At 34.4% G+C, this 19,962-nt stretch overlaps 1 protein-coding gene across 6 annotated transcripts in view; it reads right to left on the minus strand.

Annotated features, from left to right (window-relative positions):
- CTNNA3 (catenin alpha 3) overlaps positions 1-19,962 on the minus strand; it is a 418,023-nt gene that overhangs the window by 305,640 nt on the left and 92,421 nt on the right. Inside the window, exon 8 of one of the 6 annotated variants that reach the window (XM_042862653.1) lies at positions 4,367-4,702. The exons of the other annotated variants lie outside the window; for them this stretch is intronic. Within the exon in view, the coding sequence (XP_042718587.1) occupies positions 4,679-4,702 (24 nt within the window). The 3' untranslated portion in view covers positions 4,367-4,678. Of the gene's footprint in view, positions 1-4,366; positions 4,703-19,962 lie in introns of those variants that run through there. 6 annotated transcript variants of the gene reach the window in all.

Below are 19,962 nucleotides of genomic sequence, written 5' to 3' on the forward strand. Positions count from 1 at the left end.
GGTGGAGGGAATAGAGGGGTAGAGAGAAATAAAAGATCTTTTCACATATAGAACTACACTCACCTTTACTCAGTGTTTTAGACAGACCAATACCTCAACATCAGATTCAGGCAAGAAGAATTGGATTATGCCATGGCAACTAGCTGTTTTTCATCTTTGTTTTTCCCCCAGATACCACTGGCTATGAATGTGTCAACATTTCTTGCCTATGATCAGCCCACAATAAGTTACTGTGGAGTACATCATGAACTGCTTGCTCACAAGGCCTACAACTCGAACACCCAAGAAGAAGCAGTGGAAACACACCTAGAAACTGATCTGGATCTGAGCACAATAACAACAGCAGCACGAATCAAGGAACACAGTCAGCAGCTGGCTTAACTTATGGGGGGTTGGTGGTGGCGGCGATTTTTATTTTTCCCTGTAGCAGAGGCTGCAACCAAATTCTGTGTAACGTTATCAAGAAGTGAGAAGACATAATAATATGGATTTTAGGATCCCTGTTTAATTTTTAAAAGATCCACAAAGGTTAATTGTTTAAAGTCTACAATTTGTAATTAGTTAAGTTGTGCAGTATTTTTTGACTTCAAAGTATGATCCTTGAAATGAATCTTTTTTCAAAACTCATCCTACCTGCCTGTATAAACTGTACAGATGTAATGTATTTTTCATATTGTAAAGTTTCAATTACCAAGAACAGCTGGTATGTACAGTATCATAATTTAATTACATCTTACAAGTTTCAGTTTCTAAAGTTTTAAATTAACAAGTTACTTCTTGTGTTATTCAGTTACTCTGTTTTTAGGGATCATTTTATTACTGCTTTTGTGCCCAGAAACCTATAGCTTAAAATTCTGTCCTTAGCAGAATATGCACCATTTTTACCATATTTAAAGTGTAGAATTTTATCTACTTATTCCAGAAGTAATGTATTAACCAAAAGGATGATTTAACTATTCAGACATCAAAGAAATTCTTGAAATACATAGTCAATTTTTCTTATAAAAGAAAGCCAACAGAAATTTCACAGTTCTCCTTGGACTTCCCTGACATACATGCAGACTTATTTTTAAAATCAAAGAAATGTAATGATGAATGGTATTTTAAGAACAGAGTTTATATGTGAAACTGTTAATCATTCTTGACGAAGTTTTGTAAAGTCTCACTGTTCTGCAAGACAAAATGAAAAGGAGGCTTCAACAGGCAGCTGTCTTTACAGAACCTGTTCTGAAATGATGGCCTGTCAAATCAGCATTGGTATTTAAGTGTAAAGATACAAGGGCCAAAACCTTCTTCTATCAGACAGTTGTTTACAGATGCAGTAACGGAAACAAGCCCTCAAAGTTGGAATTATACCAGTTCTGGAACATAAAGTATTATTCAAACTCAAGAAGCCTCTACTTGGAAGAAAAATATTTATTTTGACCAAATGGTGAAGGTAAACAGTCTTTTAACACACTGAATCAAGAGAAGAAAAAAAAAATCTTTGAATACAACAAATGTAGTATTAAGTCTTAACAATTACTACATTGCTTAATTGTTTACCATTTAATACTTAAGTATTCTTATATCCCATTGTTTTGTTTTGAATCTTCAAGACTTCTCAATACTGTATAACTCCTACAACACAACCCTGAAGATGTAATCATAAAAGATTACAGAAATTAGATTCATATTCTATCATGCTGACTGGGTGAAATATAAAAGGGAACAGGAGCCTTCCAAAATACAAGAGAAAAAAGTTTCATATGGTGAAGCAACTTTTTATAATAAAGAGAAATTATATAACCACAATACATTTTTCTGAATGTTTATCCCACCATATTTTCATGTAGCTTCAAAGCAGAAGACTGAAATTTAAAATTACAGTTCAGCTCTTTTCTCAAAATCTAAAGCAACTCTGAAGCATCAAAATTGTATTGGTTATTTGGCATTTTAGATTTTGTAACATTTTGCATAAGTTATTTGCTATTCAAAACTTTACTTGCCTTTCAAAGACTGATCTTAAAAATCAACGTTTCAGTTTCTTATCTTTAGTATCTGTATCCTTGAATTTCTAGTCATTGTCTTCAGTGCTGTAATTTCACATTTTGAAAATACTTTGCTAACTATAAATGGAGAAAAAATGCAGGCGTAATTCTGGAGCTGAGTGACATTCGTACTCCAGGAAGAAGTGAACTGCTTTATTTCAAAGTTATTTTAAAGTTTAATACTCAATCATTCTGGTCAAAATCGGTCTGAGCGTTAGGCTTCAACATCTTGTTTCAGTTACTCTTACTCTATCCTCATTCTTTTCTTTGATCTGCTGCCCTCACAGTGTGTGAATTTGGTTCTGGCACTGATGTTATTACTCAAAGTACACAGGTGTTTAAAGGCTCCAAATACTTCTAGTTGGTGAAGAACTGTACAACAGGTATTAACATTAGACACTCTAATGAATTTAGGGCTATGAGTTTTCTTATGCTAAGATAAATTATTTTTCGTCAAATCTTTCTTATGCTAAGATGAATTATTTGTTGTCAAATCTGGTTGAAGAAACAACTGTGTATACACAAACATCTTCACATAACACAAATATTTCTCCCTTTGCTACTTTCTCTTAATAATGAGGCATATATTTATGACTTGTCTTATATCCCTCCTGGAAGATTTGCATTAAATCAGGATACCAATTGAAAATGGAAGAAAAACAGGGTGACATAAATAGCAGTAGCACTATCTCCATCAATTCCTTGGGCATTTGTAGAGCTCAGCCCCCTGTGACCCAGTTAGGCCACTCTCTGATCTCATGTTTGCTTTCACTGCTCTGACAGAGACACAGCTCCCTTGGTCACAAAATGGAATACATACGTATCCACACCAAATGAAGAGCATTTCTATAACTGAATTCCATGGTTTTTTGGGTTTTTTTTTTGTTTGTTTGTTTTTTTAAATGGACGATGTCAATCTGGAACTTGCTTTTCTCAGCAAGATGGAAGTCTACAAGGACATTAAATGTCAGGTAGGTACCTTCCTAAAAAAAAGATACTATAAAAACAAATTCAGTAAAGCTAACCAACATAAAAGACTTACTCTTAGATCCTACTTTAGGTGTATAAACATTGGCTTTCCAGAAGATTACTGTTGACTATATACTGATTTGGACCACAAGGAACAAAAAATGTATAATATAAAAATGCCCTAGAGCTATAATATAGCAAGAAGAAAATAGACTAAGCCTGTGGATTCAAATACTTACAAGTCAGTTTGATATAGCATTTCCCTTTGTAATTAGATTCATAAAATAGAAATAGATGCAGCTAACAATACTAATCTCGTTCTCAGATAAGTTATATGATATCTGGGTAAACTATTCTATCAAGAAATGCTTAAAATATATGGATTGGTGAATAGTGTAACCTCTATAAATATAAACCAGTCAATTTTAAACAAATCAATAAGTAACAATTCACACTCTCCATCAGTGGATCATTGTTATACAGTAGTTTACAGAACTCAAACAGCCATTAGGAAGTTGAGCAGAAGCATTTGAATGGAGGCCTTCCCTAAGGAACAATGTATAGATGAAGATTTATGATTAATTTGACAGATCACCACATACTGCAAAACACCTTAAATACATTCTAGTATACTAAAATTACAAACACCAAAATAACATCAATACAAATAAGCAAAAGGTTGTTTCAATTAAAAAGTGATCAAAATTTACAGTATATTTTATACAAACTATTTCCAAGGAACATAAAAATAAAAGCTAGATATCAATTGAGATGCATCATAAATGGCAACATGCAACAAACTACAACAAACATACCAGCCTCACAAGTTGTGTACTACCTTGCTCTACTTACAACCACGTAGGTTCCAACATCAGACATTAATGTAACTCAGAACACTAACGCCTGCAGCCCTATTTTCCACCTAAAGATTTTAAAAACTTTAACTGGAAAAGCATGGGATTGATAACTCCAGCAAAAGTGATACTAATGATATTGCGGCAAGTTTTAATGAGAAACTGTGAATTTATTTATTTTTAATCCTTAACTAAAATCGATGTCAAATGATGTAATTAAAAGGTTTCTCTGAGATCTAAAGAATGCACGCAGCAATATATCCCCAGAAAGCCCCATCAGACATCAGCTATTTGTAGGGCAGGGACTTAGAAAGCCACAGATGGTGTTTTAATAGCTCTATGAATTTCCTCAGTGCCCTCTGAAGTCATGTGAATTTTTAATATTCGTAAGTCCTGCAAAAAGTAAATTTACTTTGACAAAAAAAAGTCACTTTTTCTTTGTTCTAGTACAAATGAATGACAGTGTAATAGAATTATTTTTCACTTCCATATTTGACAAAGAAATAGGATTATCATATAATTAGTAGTGACAGACTGATGACTTTCTTGTAGTTTGAATTACATCCATCTAGGCATCTAAAGCATAGATATTATCTGAAAACCCATAGACTTAGTGATCAGACTTCCCACTGGGAGCTACTTAAAGACAATATTCAGCACACCAGAAAGCAGAATAATTTTTCAGCTTTCTCAAGTCCATCACAAGTTTGAATGCAAACAAAAAAACCAACCGTGTTTCTTACAAAGTATTGCAAAACATTCTTCAACAGAGAAATGGATGCATGAATCTCTTATTCCATGCAGGCTGGAGTATGGGATTCACATCTAAAGCAGATCACCTTTAAATGCCTAAAAAAAAGTGAATTGATAGTGCTATTATAACATAAGGCCAAATTCTATCCTTCTGCTCTAATTATAGAACCTGATTCATTTGAATTATAAAGTTTCTGAAAAAATCAATTTGAACATCAGAGTTCAGGATTAATGTTATTTTAATGAATACCTGAGGAATTAACAGTTTGCCACTAGAACCTTGGTGAGAATTTTTATGTGGATCTGAAATGCAGCATGTAAAACTGAAAATCCCATATGGCATAGAACTTAGTTACTTTATCAACACCAATTTTGTACGCAAATAAATCATTCTTAAAATCATCTCTTTAGATGGTTAACTACAACAGAGCACCAGTTGTATAACAGGAAAGGAGTCTGCAACATGTATTCATTATATGCAGTCTGTTACATTAGAAATCTAATACAATTGTGAGAGTGCCACCACTACAGATGTGACACGTGTAATCATGGTAACTTACAAGCAAGTATTAATGCTGCATTCATATGGACTTTCTCTGGATCAGCATCACAATTCTATTAATATCAAATGACCAATGCAGACAAAAAGCTATTGTAATGAAAACTGAAAGAATTCAAAGTTCACCTATTTCGGAACAGTTTTTCCAGTTTCTATACAGTGATTTTCACTTTCTATTTCATAAGAAACAAACTTTTATGAAGGATGCAATTCAGCAATAGCTCTATTTCCAAGGTAATCCCAAAGTGATTGCATCAATTAAATGTATTTCCAAGTCAAATAATTTGGACTTCATAAATACATCAGCTGCTATAAAAGTAACACTTTTTTTTTTTTTTTTTTTTTTTTTTTTTTTTTTTTATGTTGGAACCTTCCTGCCAGGATTATGTTATATTTTGTTGCTGTGTTACAGATAGCAGCAGAGGGGCAGTCTGACAAAACATAAATGAGTTTCAAGTAAAGGTGTGGAACTGAATTCCTCCGTGCGGAAAAAAAAATTACCCATTCACATTTATTGATATTTGCTGAACCTTTATGGAGATTTACTGAGATTAAACAGTGGAACTGAGCACAGTGAGATGGTGGGTGGTGCATTTCAGTAGTGGTGACAATGAGTTATCACTTCTGCTGGTACAGATGTTTTTTGTTTGTTTTTAAATGTGTAGAATGCAGGCTTCCATGGAAAAAAAAAATAGGAGGCATTACTTCTGGAGTTTCCAAAATATCAAGCTTCCATAAATATAAATACAGAGTATGTGAAATCACTAATTTTTTTTTCTTAAAATAGCTTTAAAATAATAAATAGGAACAAAGTAATGCTTTTTGAGAATAAGCAGTATGATTTAGTTCCTATTTTCATTTCTAAAATGTTAGAATTCATAAGAATTATGCAAGGAACTTAACTACTCTGTGGCTTAAACAGATTTCTATGCTGCACATTCCTGAATCTTTCTTCCACTTCTTTATTTCTGCAAAAATACTAGGAATTTTGCTGGTAACTGGTTCTTAAGCCAGTGTAAGATCCACCCCTGTTCAGTCAACCTGTTCAAGGATATCTTATCACTTTAATTTCAAGTGCCAACTGTAATACAAATTGCTGCTCAACTCCTCAGAACTTGTTCATTCTTTTCTTCAATATTTGTGTACATTTTGCCATAGAATTCCTGGGCTTCCACATTTCTCTAGAGGAAAAAAAGCTCTACCCACTGAAATTGAAAACATATTTCAGATTATTTTCACTAGACTACATTCTAAGATCCTTCTTACGTAATATGCAAAAAGTCATATTACAATTATCTCTACTGTACTTTTTACTGCATTTCAGTGTATTTTCACAGAAAGAACAAATTATTTTCTGCTTTCAGAAACAAGCATTAACAGCCTATTATAAAGTTTTGTGCTGTGTCTTGTTTCAAAAAATTCTACAGGAAGAAGTTATGCAGAAATACCTTTAATACCACAAAACTACACTAGTTACTGGAATAAAAAACATATATTGATAATTAATACCTGAAATAGCAATTTAAATGCAAGTATAATTGTATGTCACTTCTGAAGACAGATGTAAATAAAGGGGATAGAAGATATCTTGAATGCAACGTATGCTGCAGAAAAAAATACAGAAGTTCAAAACAACTGTATGGAGCTAAAGTTGAAGATATTTTAGGTTAGGTTTTAAAAGGATGTACAGGCTATTAAAGCATTAAGAGATAGAAGTATTCAATTTAGTTTTGGACTGAATACATAGAAGCAACCAACCTGATCATAAAAAAAGTCTTGTGCCTTCCTTGCTAATGAAAACCTTTTACTTCAATTTTTTTTTCCTATCATGAAATATCTTCTGTATATCTGAGTAATCAGTAGGACAATATCATATAAATCATATAAATCATTAAGAGTGATAAAGTTGGCCTTAGATATATATATGATCCGAAAGCAGTAAGACCACAGAGAAAAAGCAGACAGACACTGTATGCAAACGTTTATATCTCTATTGTCTAACTATGTTGAGAGGCAAATAAACATATCAGAACTTCTTTGTTAACAATCGTTACTGCTATTGATCTTGCTCACCTAAGAGTTTAAAGAAACCCAGGGAAATGGAAAAGTAAATTAAAGGCAGAATTATAAGGGAAAAAAAGCTTTTCATGATGTACAAACACAAAATACTGCTCATATGAAAATCCAAGTACATGGAGCCGTGCCAATACATAATGCTTGCTCATCAAAAGCAGACAAAGGTCTGATACAACTTACTAGCATATTTTCCCATGAAGAGCACAATTTTCAAGACCAACTTACAACGGAAACCTTGGAAAATAATTCACAAACTAAGAAAACGTTATAAGAGTCCAATGTTTAAATTATGAATTTTGGCATTTACTGACGTACAACCACTGAATGTACAGATGTTATAATTATGAAATATACCAGAGAGTTTGGCTAAGCAGTTATTACACCCAAAAAGAATAGATAGAATGCTTACCTGTATCCTGGGCTCACTAAGAAACTCCAGAGGAGGGGACCTCCAGAAGAGATCCTTCCCCACTGGTAGCCAGCTCTTAAATAGGTCTAGGAGAGGTGGAGCCTGGCTCCACCCCTTGCCCAGCACAGGTGAATTGCCTTCACCTGTGCTCCCAGGGCTGACTCATCGTCATCTCAGGTGATCAATCAGAGGTTCAGGCCATGATTCAGCAGTTCCCAAACAACTGATAACTTAGCTGAAATCTTATAAGTTACTCCTTTTCTAAGTTTTCAGCTCTGTCTCCCAGACATTCAAGATAAACAAGCAAAACAGCAGTTAAGAAGAGGGAAGTGCTAACTGCCAATAACAGCTCTTGAGATCCTTACAGTTACTACTTGGGCAGAAAGACAATATCTTCTTTAAAGTTACCCAAAAATGGACCATTTCATTGGAAACCATCTTGTACTACACCACAAGTATTGCAAAATACCTTGAACTAAATTTTTTTTAAATCTATACTAGCGGAAGATTAATAGCCAAAAATGAGGAAAGGTAAAACAGGAAACAGTAAGAGAAGCAGACATAAAAGGAATTTCCCCTGTAGAGGGGCCTCGCTTTGGCAGGGGTTGGACTAGAAGATCTTCAGAGATTCCTTCCAACAATTCTGAGATTCTGTGAAAAGATCCAGCTGTGAATAATTCCAAAGAACTTGACAAAAGTATGACACTGGCCAGCATGATAGCAGACTAATAAAAGCAAGTAAATGGGAAGTAATGAAAATAGGAAGGTACAGATTAAACTGCTTGTTTACATTAATCAGATTCAATCCTGTGGGGGAAAAATAGTTAACACATTGGCATCTAGATTAAACATGCTGTCTACTTCATCAGCCATTTCAGAAGAAAAGATAAGTAAGATGTTAGGTTGTATTAGAAGGGTAGGACAGTAACACACACATACACATATAGAGAAACAGACAGAGACTGCCATATGAACTGGTGGCATGTTTTCAGCTACAATACTTCTGGTTTTAGATATCAAGGTAGATACATTAGTCTTTCTTCTGATAAAAATGGCTCTTACTCTGTGGATATAAGTTTAAAAACAATAGTTTTTGTTTCTGTTTTCTTAAATGCATCTTTTATCTTTTGTAAAAGCACACTGAAAAAAAATAAAATGCTCTCAAAATTCATATAAAAATAATAGCTTTGCAGTCAGATTTACGTGATTTAGGGATGATGAGGCAGACTTCGTGGGTTGAAGAATCTTATGAATCTTTCCTAATTTCTTTTGTGAAAAGGGGAACTGCTAAAGGAAAAGATAGATTACATTTGCCTGTGGGTAATAAGGCTCCTTATAAGGAGAAGCAGCATAGACTGAATAGTTACACACAGTTTGAGTGAAAGGAGCCATACAGAATCTAGTTCTGGTCAGAAAATTGCCTGCAACAAAATACTGATAAATAACGAGTGAGGAAAATGGGAGAAATGACATTTTATTCAACTCTTTTCTTTTAGTGGTTCGCTGAGCTTAAACAGTAAGTCAAGCCGGAATTTCTTCTACAGAGTGCAGAAGCAATGAAATACCTTCTGCCTTGCAGAAATTCTTCCATCTTGCATGAATGTCAGTAGAAAAAGAAAATAGCAAAACTGCATAGAGGAAAAGTGAAAACATCAAAGAGGTCACAATTTCATACTATTAAAAAAAAAATTGACAGCATTTTTAAAAAGTATTTTTTTCCAAGAAAGGTATAAGACATTGTATTGCATGTGGGCGTCTGCCAATATAGACAACAGTGAAAAGCACAGCATTAAGTATTCAGCAAAAAAACTATTCTCTTTAAAAAGTTAAAAAGAGCCATTTAAAAAGATGTATGTACCAGACACTACACAGCTCTCCTTTTTATATCCACAGAAATAAGTTTCACTCCTAGAAACAAAGAGACTTTCTAGCTCCACTAATGTCAGTTCAAGCTCCACCACTGGCCTCAGCAGATCTGACATTTAAAAGTAATTGAGATTTTGGCCTTTTTGTAGTTGAGAGAATTAGCAGCAGAAAGAAGAATTAGAGTTTTATTTAGCATAGTTTGAGAAAAGCAATAGACACAACACGATGGATGAGCACACAGCGAAGTACTTGCCTGCAGCCTTCTGAAATTTCTCCTATACTTAAAAGCACATTTAATGAGAACACCTCCTTCCATCTCATACTGAAAGAGCCAACCCATCCAAAAAGAGATTTAAAATCTGAAATTAGAAGCCTTTACTGTGATTGGTCCCTCTCAGTCAGAATTCAGATGGAGTCCCTTGTACCTTCTCATAATGAAAAGTAAAAAAGACTTTCAGCCACTGAAGGTAAGCTGTATCACAACACAATTGTGTAAGAGGAGAAAAATCTATTCTGCAATATAAAAGAAATTAAAAATCAAGTGTTGGTCATACAATGCCTCCTCTGCTCATAACATATCCTTTCTCCAAACTTGTACTCACGCTAAGTATTCTCAGTGATTTTATTTTTTAAGATGCGAAAATTGGACATAAATCCCACAAGATCCACAGAAAAAGTATTTCCTTTCTCTAAAGTATCCTCCAAGAGAGACACAATCCAAAGCTTGGTAAACTGCAGGCATGGGTCTCAAGTAGGCTCAGCTGTGCTCAAAGAAAGGGCATACTCCCTTCCTTCAGTAAGGCTCTATATGAACAAGGGCTAACAGAGACCAATAAGAAAAATTAGCAACCCTTCTCCCTGCCTCATAGCCAAAATACAACATGCAGTAACATTCAATAAATAGTACACAATCAAACAGCAAAAATGATACCATCAATCACATAATCCCAGTACAGAAGTCAGAGCTTATATAACAGTCCATAGACCAAAAGTGTCAGAATAAGTTAATTTTTTCTTTTTTGTACTTTTAGGAACTTGAGGCTATTTTCAAGGTTGCTTTATGTACTACTTCAGCACAAGCCAACAAGATATTGAATGAGAATTCATTAGCAGCTGGTCGAGTGTAAATAGTACATCAATCATGTTATTTCCTTACTGACGGCAAATTTAATTTCAACTCAGGAAAATGCCTGTGTTTTGAGCAGTGAAATACATCACATAAAATAGTGACATTTGATAGTATGTCTTTAGCTGGTGAGGGGTCTGGAACACAGGCCATATGAGGAGAGGCTGAAGGAGCTGGGAATGTTCAGCCTGGAGAAGAGGAGGCTCAGGGGAGACCTTATTGCTCTCTATAACTTCCTGAAGGGAGGTTGTAGTGAGCTGGGGGTCGGCCTCTTCTCTCGTGTCATTAGTGATAGGACCAGGGGGAATGGTTTCAAGCTACGGCAGAGGAGATTCAGGCTGGACATGAGGAAGTATTACTTTTCAGAAAGGGTGGTCAGGCACTGGAATGGACTGCCCAGGGAGGTGGTGGAATCACCGACCCTGGGGGTGTTCAAGGAAAGGCTGGATGTTGTGTTGAGGGACATGGTTTAGTAGGAGCTATTGGGAATAGGTGAACGGTTGGACTGGGTGATCTTTTAGGTCTTTTCCAACCTTAGTGATTCTATGATTCTATGATTCTATGATAGATTCTCAAGTCTATAGGGAGAAAAACAGCTTGATGCATAATGAAGCCCTTTTTCCTTCATAACCACCAAACACATTTGGAACAAGTAAAGCAGATGAATGAACTACAGTTTGTTCTAGAATAAATTCATAAGTTTTTGTCTAACACTCCAGTAGAACTTCTGGAAGAACTGCCCTCTTTTGTCTTATATTTACAAGATTTCCACCAAATAAAAAATACGTATTCTTTGCTGTCCATTAAATATCAACCATTTACTATACAGGGATCTTTATTGATTTTCTTTATTGAAAACCTGAACACGTCAATAAAAAAGAGAAAAAGTGGCACCCACTGACATTCACTGACACTTGTTGAATGCTTACAGAGACCAACTGGTGAATGTGAATGCAGTGAGACAGTGCATGGTGAGTTTCAGCAGTAGAAACAGTGATGTGAAAGACCAGCCATGTTCTGGATAGCCATGCACAGCTGTCACGCTAAAATGATGATTGTCTCGATTAGCTCATTCGTGCAAATCGGCTAAGGATGATGACTATGTTTAAACTAGTATTTTTTAGCTGAGAATTTGCTCTATCAAAACAGTGCTCTTGTGCTCTTTCTTTCTTTTACTTTTCTTGGAAGTAAATAAGAGGCATAACTTCCAGAGCGAGCTGCATATTAAATGCATAAAGAACACGCTGAGAACATAAACATTTCACAACACGCAGTCTGTCAAGCTGGCTGTTTCTCTGCCTGTTAGCGATTTTTATTGGGTTGATTAAATGTCATTTATGACACTCTTCTTGGAGTCAAAAGAAAGCAAAGAAATATTACCTTTTGCATATAGACAGTAGGAAAAGCAACACTGACACTTCTATAGTTATTTGATTGTTAAAACAATACATATTAAACATTGAGTACAATGGTAACATTTAATACTAAATATAATTTATTCCTTTTTTTTTTTTTTTTTTACTAATATTCTTAAGTTGTTGCAAATTTCTGTCAGAAGAAATGCTAGAAATTTCTTTTTTGTTGGCAAGGTACTGCTGTTTGTTTGGTTTTTGCTGTTATTGTTTTACAATGTATGATATCTTTCTTCAGAGAAAAAAGTTAATATGAGAAAACATACAAATGTAATATTTTCATTTAATCTTGTACAGCAGAATTTCAGTCAGCTCTTTCTTGTTAAGTTCAAGTTCATGAAGAGATTATGGGACATAAAATTCTTGGATGGATTCTGCAATACTAAATTTAGATAAATCTAATGTAGTTATAAATATGGTAGAGTAAAAAAGATTCCCACTAATATGATCAGATGAATCACTGTCAGCCATACTATTTTCATGCCAACAGCTTATGAGGAAACTCGTACTACTCAATAACTTCTTTTGTATATCCATCCTGCCTACATCCTCTGGAGAAGAAGAGCTATAGGAGTAATACGTCAATTTAAATCTGTGAAAACATTTCCCTCTTTCATGAGCCCTCAATTCTGCACCAGGTGCAATTTGCAGATTCATGCAGAGCTGCCCTCCATTCTGAAAAGGAACAGTTTTATGTCCTAAGAGATGACAGAAATGGGACTTCTCCAGAGAGATAAACTTCTTGCTGTTCTATGCCAACATATCACACAGCAAAGCATTAAGTTGTTGCTTATTTTCTCCTATTCACATGGCATCCAAACTGACTATTAATCTTAATTTCTCCACAAAAGAGCTAAATATATTCTGAAAGAAAGGAGCAAGGGGAATTCCTTCAATGGTTATTTCCTTTCACAGACGGATAACTCTTCATATTCGATGTTAAGGTTTAGAAAAAATTAGAAACATTGAATAGAAAAGATAATCCTAGATTATTGCTAAATACAGCCTCTAGTTAGGTAGCTGGCTTATCCTTTTCTTCTACCTTCACATAAATTTTCTTTAATATTCACTACTGGTAATGAAACAATATTTAAAAAAATAATGGTAACATAAGATCGCAAGGATTTTTCAGTAAGAGTAATTAGAAGAATTTACTTAATGTATGCTACTAAACTTTGCTGCTGTTTGATTTGAGACATGTATTTTCTCCACACACTCTACAACAAAAACAAAATGTGCCAGTTGGCACCACAGGCTTAGAAATAACCACAAGAGGCAGTTTTTCAGTCCAGCTGATCTTGAAAGGGTTTTTTTTTTTTCCCCTGTTGCTGTTTTTTAAATTAATATGGTAAGAATTTGCTCTTCTGTTTACTTTCTCAGCCTTCTGATCACATGCTACTCACAATTACAATAACACAAGAATGTGTACTTCCTTTTAATTTTTAGTTAATTAGAAAAAAGAAGAATAGCACATCAGATAATGAACTATGGAAAAATAATACATCGAAACAAAAGGTAAAACAAAAGGGAAATGCCAATAAATGCTTTTAGTAGTCATGGAGAGAGTCTATAAAAGCCACGTTTTATTTGTCTTTACAGGAAAAAAAATAGAATTGCAAAATTTTAATTTACATCCTCTGGTCTCCAGTCACTAATTGGCTGAAGTTTTTAAATCACTGTTTTAAGTTCCAGCTGAACAGTAAAGAAAGAATCAGCTTCTTATGCAACTGTTTTACAGTACTGTACTGATTTCATCAGAAAGTCATTACAACTTACTTCACATGAAATTCCATTCTTCATTCCTCATGAAAACAATAGAAGCTAGGAAAGAAATTATTATCTGACAGGTCAGATATAAACTATGCAGACAGTTCCATTTCAGAGAGAAGTCTGATTTGCTGGTATAAGTGAAGAATTACAACATCTTGTGTAGCTACTACGTGAATTTCTTAAATCTGAGGAACTACCAATAAAGTATTTGTTTTTAGCAACACCAAAATTTTAGACAAATTTGAAAATTCAAAAGAATTTGAGGCTTGCTTAGAAACAAGAATTCTGTTTGAAGCAAATTTGGATTTGTAATTGATTTTATAATATCAATAACTTTGAAGGATCAACAATATTTTTTTAATAACTGTCATATAAAGTAGTAAATATCTTCAAATTTGAAGGCAAATACAATTTAGAAATATATTTGAAGAAAAATCAGCTACTCTATATGAAGACAGCAGAAATGCATTCTGAAATACCAGACTTCAGCAGTGCCCCTAGAAATGACACACTAACGGTTAGAAAAATGATAAGTTTAAGATTCTTAAGAAAACAGGAAAGTGGTTAAGAAAAACTTAACATAATGACAGTAATTTTGCACAACCTGTAAAATATATACATCTATCTCTGTATATATTAAATAGATAGGTGGATGTTCCAATAACAAGCATTTGTTATATTTTATTCCAATGTTTTAATTACCACAATCAAGGATTTATTTCATCTTGGGAAGAGGAAATGCTACTGCATTGAAAGTTCCTTAAAAACAGAAAACAGTTTTCAACATATACACCTAACAGCACCTGACATACCTAACAGCAGAGGAAGTATATCAAATTCAAATTAGAAATTACTGTACAGAATCACCCTCTGCAGAGCCATGAGTTGATCATCACCCTACATTACTGCAGTGAAAGCCCTTAAATTAACATCAGATTAATCCTAGAAATAGCTTGGTTCAGAATCATTAAATGAAAAACAAAGCTTAAGAATGAAAAACCTATTATTATATATATCTAGTTCATGTCTGATCTGAGTTTACCAGAAATTCTGCAAGACCACAAAGGTAAATTTAGCTGCAGCTTATTTTTTATCTGTAAATCTATTCAGGAAATTTGCTAGATTACTTTTATTGTTTAAACATACTAAAATCTTCTTTCCAAACATTTAATACCTAATTTCCCTTTATAACTCTTAGACAAAGCCAACAGCAGAAAAATAATTTTCAATTATACTTACATATAAAAGCTCACTATAGAAGTATTTAAAGTCACCTTAAGTACCTAGCCAATATCAGCAAGACAATTACGAGAATTACATGTTTTCCTCTGTAAATGCCAGCAAAATATGCCATATGGGCATACCAATTTTACTGGAATTATTTTTTTTTTCCCCAAAGACATCATATTTGAGAAAGTCATTAAAAACCCTGAATAGACAAGATCCAAGTGATGCTTTCCACCCACACACCATACACATTTTAATCCATTCTTTCTACAGAAAAATATCTGAATAAAAGCACTGTTTACACATTTTGCTGTTTAGAAATTCAGGGAAAAATAAAGAAAAATCCTTAACCTGCTGGTAAAGACCACTCAATACATAAGTAAAACAAGGCACTAGTACTGTACAGCACTCAAATACATGAGTCAAGACCAAGCCTAAGACCCAGAACTATGCCAGCAATAAAAAAATCTTATTTTCCACCCTTTTTCTGTTTTTAAATTTCCAGTGTTTGGGTTCATAGAAGTGAACAGCAATTACAATTTGAAATCTACACAGATGCAATTGCACAAGTTCCAACTACCCAGCATGTCTTTCTTACAGCCAGACCTTCCCCATCCACATCAATACATGACTCTGTCCTACACACTGCTTTGTTGGTTGTTGGTTTTCTTTTAGCAAGAGAGAGAACATGAAAGCTCAGCAGATTACAATCCATTCCTGTCTTAGGTAACACCCCCACTACCAAACATTCTTGTTTGCCTGGTGCTATTATTCTCACGTACAATTCGCATGCTTAGATCCAAACATGCCTCAAATCCAAATGTGTCCTGTATTGAGAAGTTGTGGACACAAGCCCATGGTGAAGCAGAAAGTTTCAAACAACATTCAGGGAACCCACAGAAATGAAGTTCCACAGCTGTACTAGCAAGGTAAAATTAATTATTAGACTCCCATCACTTTCTTAATAATCTCAGTAAGAGACTGAAACTACCCCTGGTGGGAGCAGGGAAGGTTTGACTATGCTCCTTGCCAAACTCAGTACGTATAATACAGCGGTGGCACAGTAAGAAGCAGCAAACACCATCACCTACGGCACAAGAATCACAGGCACCTCCAAAGCTGCCAACGAAGTTACGGAGCTGATGACAGTTTGCACGTTCACACGTGTCTGTGACTTGTGAGCGAGACACTTCTGTGAAATACTTTTTAACAGAAGAAACGATTCCATGGTACAGACACATTTTTCAATCTGTATCAAGTTGGCTACTTTCTTTAGAAAGAACAAAATTTTGTTTTCAGAAACATTTTCTGATATAAATACAGATTTGATACATTTTTCAAGATTACAAACTTTTTAAATGGCAACAACAATGCAAGTGATTTTACTGACCTTATTTGCCCCCAATCTTAGGTAATTTTAAAATAAAAACCTAGTTAAGAAACAGGTGACTTTGAAATACACAACAAATAAGAAATTGCAATGTATGAGGAAAGGTATAAAGTATACTAGCTAAGCATGAACAACAAAATACAGCTATACATTCAACCAACACCCTGAAAAATCCTGAGAAACTAATAAACTCTAATTTCAGGAAACAACATTCCAAAGAGAAAAAACTTTAACTCAAGAAATCAGCTATCACAATATACCCCACCTTCTTTCAACATTTTTTCTGCCTTGCTTGAATAATCTAGCAAGTGATCTTTATTCAAATCCACAGGTGGTGCAGAATAATTACTCAGTTATACCATGCCTACTAATGAAAGCAGAGAAAGCAGTGCCTGTCATCCTAATAGATGCTCACTACAGCCCACTTTAACACACATGCACAACTCACAACCCTATTATTCTTTTTCATCACCCAGGTGAGTGCATATCCCTATTATGACTGGGAATAAAAGCAAAAGGAAAACTCAAGAAACATGAGTGAAAATTGTTGAACTCCAGTACATCCAATAATTTTCAGTTTTGAAGGATGAACAAAGACATGACAATAGCTTGTCCTCAGAAGAATGCAAGTGCTTATTACTAGAACAAAATGATTGTTCCTATAAATACATTATTATCCACTCACCACAGTATCATTCTACCACAGATAAACTATCCAAATTCACATTAGTAATTTCTGCTATTTGATGTTCTGAAGTGCAAATGTATGTACCAATACAAATCTCTGCACAAAATTAAGAGACAATAGTAACAGCACACAAATAATCCAGAAACATCCCCCAAAAAATTGTCTTTCAAAAGAAGTATAAATACAATATGACTAAATTATTTTGTGGATAAAAAAAATCTTAAGCTGCTAGGAGACCAAGTGGGCCTCTACTATTTTGCTTGAATATCCATCACAACACCTCACTGTGATAGAGCCCCTGTGATAAGTAGCCACTTACATAAATGGCAGTGTCTGTTTAAAAGATGTTCCTTCCAGCCTGCAGTAAAAGCCCTAAATTTCAATCACTGACCCCAAGAGGCTCCTAATTTTATGTTCTTCTGGTTTATTAGACACTTAGAATAATTGATAAATAAAAAACAAATTTAGGAACAACAAAGGCTAATTCCTCATTGTTTCAAATAGAAACAAATCAAAAGTTCCTGTACATATGTTTAGTATAGTCAGACCTACAGAGTCAAAGGCTTTGTTGAAGTCTAGGTAGATTGCACCTGCAGCCTTTCCCTCAACCACCAGGCTGATCATCTGGTCATAGAAGGAGATGAGGTTGGTCTGGAGGGACCTGCTTTTCATGAACTCATGCTGGCTGAGTCTGATCCCCTGGTTATCCCTCATATACTGCATGATTGCAATCAAGATTATCTGCTTCATAACCTTCTCCAATACTGAGATCAGGCTGACAGACCTGAATTTATTCTCCTCCCCATCTCTGTATTCCAGCTCAGGGAGCTAAGTAGCCTTGGAATAACAGGCCTATTAAACAAAGCATTCCTTGATGGTTACAAGGCAAGGAAAAATTCTACTCATGCTCAAACTGAGATGCAGAGCCTCTGTACCTCAGGGCACAAATACACCATGAGACCATACATGTGGACTCGCACAAAAATGCATTGTGTAGAACTGGGACTTGCAGAGCATGGTAGTGCTCCCAGAGACAGGGAAAGAGTTCACCACCTTTTTCTTAACTTGTACTGTGTTAACAAATGGTTTGCATAACATCTACAGCTCATTCAATTCACATTTCTAACTTACTGAAATGATTAATACAAGAGTCCAGAAAGTGGTAATAAACCAACACACTCTACTGAATTTATTCTCAATTCTTCTGAGTTAGAGTTATAAAATAAAGTAATTGACATCTAAAAATCTTCTCACTGAAAAACTTATTTAATCCTGCCTCAGTAATAGCCATAAACAAGCACTGGTGATAGTATATCCACTGAGTTCAGCATTAATTGCATAAGCAGATCAAGAGCACTGAAGAAAACTAACAATCTTTCAACTCTCTCCTGTCATTTTATCAGTGTAACACATTCGTTAGACTTTTTCGTATTTCCTCCTTTATACTTTCCTCCTCATACTTGCAACTGTATTCAGACTGTGTGTTTTGCAGCAAATTATATAATATCCCTATTTGCCATATTTAAACAGCTACTACTTGACTTTCTCAAGTTTGCACTTTGAGTTGAGCAATATATTCTTCATTTACCTTAGCCTGCATTATGTAACTCTAGAAATATTATTGTTTCTGAGATAAAAAAAAAAAGATGATCACAGTTTTGTTCTAAAGGTAAAAATTTCAGACCATGTGACTTACAATCATATATTTTGACTTCTTCCAAATATAATTCAACTCTTTTTTTTCAGACTGATATGTATTGTTATACATCAAATTAGCAAACTTCCATACTTCCTGTCTACTTCGGGTTGTTGTTTTTCCTTACTGAGCTTTCTGCCATTTATGAGCAAACTTGATCTAGAACAGATGCTGCAACAGACACCTGCAGCAGATGGTATCAGATACCAATGTATCGAGCTAACCATAGAAATGAAATATCACATAGCTAACCCATGTCTATAGGACCAGCAAAGGTACAAGAAATGTGTAATATTCAATTGAAACTGCTGACAGATTCTGAGTAAAAATTAGTAAATACATCTTTATCTCATATAAGGAATGAATGAGGAATTGGAATTCGCAGGTAATTATAGAAAAGTAATTCTTCATCTCACTTCTGTACTTTAATTTCAGGAATAAAAAAAAGATTAACAAGGACAACATCAGCAAAAAGAAAATACATCCAATATGCATAAATCATTTTAGTCCCTATGCTTTGTTACTCTAATCACAATAGGATATGACAAAGAAAATACTCTCATTAGAACAGTTATGGTCTGGTTTAACTATTACAGCTTAAAAAAGAGAAAGGAAATTTGGCATCCAGAAAAAAAAAAAAAAACGAACAGCTGTATCGTACAATTATTCTCTCAGTGTGGTGAATGAATCTCCAAGTACTATTTTGATAAGAACTATATACATACAAAAACTGTCTCCAGAGGAAAGGCATAATATTAACAATGTGTACGCATACTAATATCTGAGCCTCCATTGTTTCATCATGCAACAAGTAAGAAGTGCTAAGTCCATTTTTAAAATCAAATAGTTATTTTAAAAAACTATATTAATTTTCAAAAATTCACAGATGAATTGCCCTATGAGAATTTCACACTACTAGATTTCTGGATTCACTGATCATCCTAGCTTTCTAATTTAGCAATTAAGTCATTTCTGCCCTTGTAATTCAATGCCCTTGAACAAATCAAACACGGTGGTGTAAACACTCTAAAATTATATCTCAGGCATCAGATTTTAAGAGGAAATAGGAAGGTGAAATTATGATGAAACTTTTGTTCGTAGCGTAAGAAGAATCACATATATTCTGTACTAGTTATT

Source organism: Lagopus leucura, unplaced genomic scaffold (genome assembly GCF_019238085.1).
Source record: "Lagopus leucura isolate 7727_CA_CO unplaced genomic scaffold, USGS_WTPT01 Super-Scaffold_739, whole genome shotgun sequence".
NCBI lineage: Eukaryota > Metazoa > Chordata > Aves > Galliformes > Phasianidae > Lagopus > Lagopus leucura.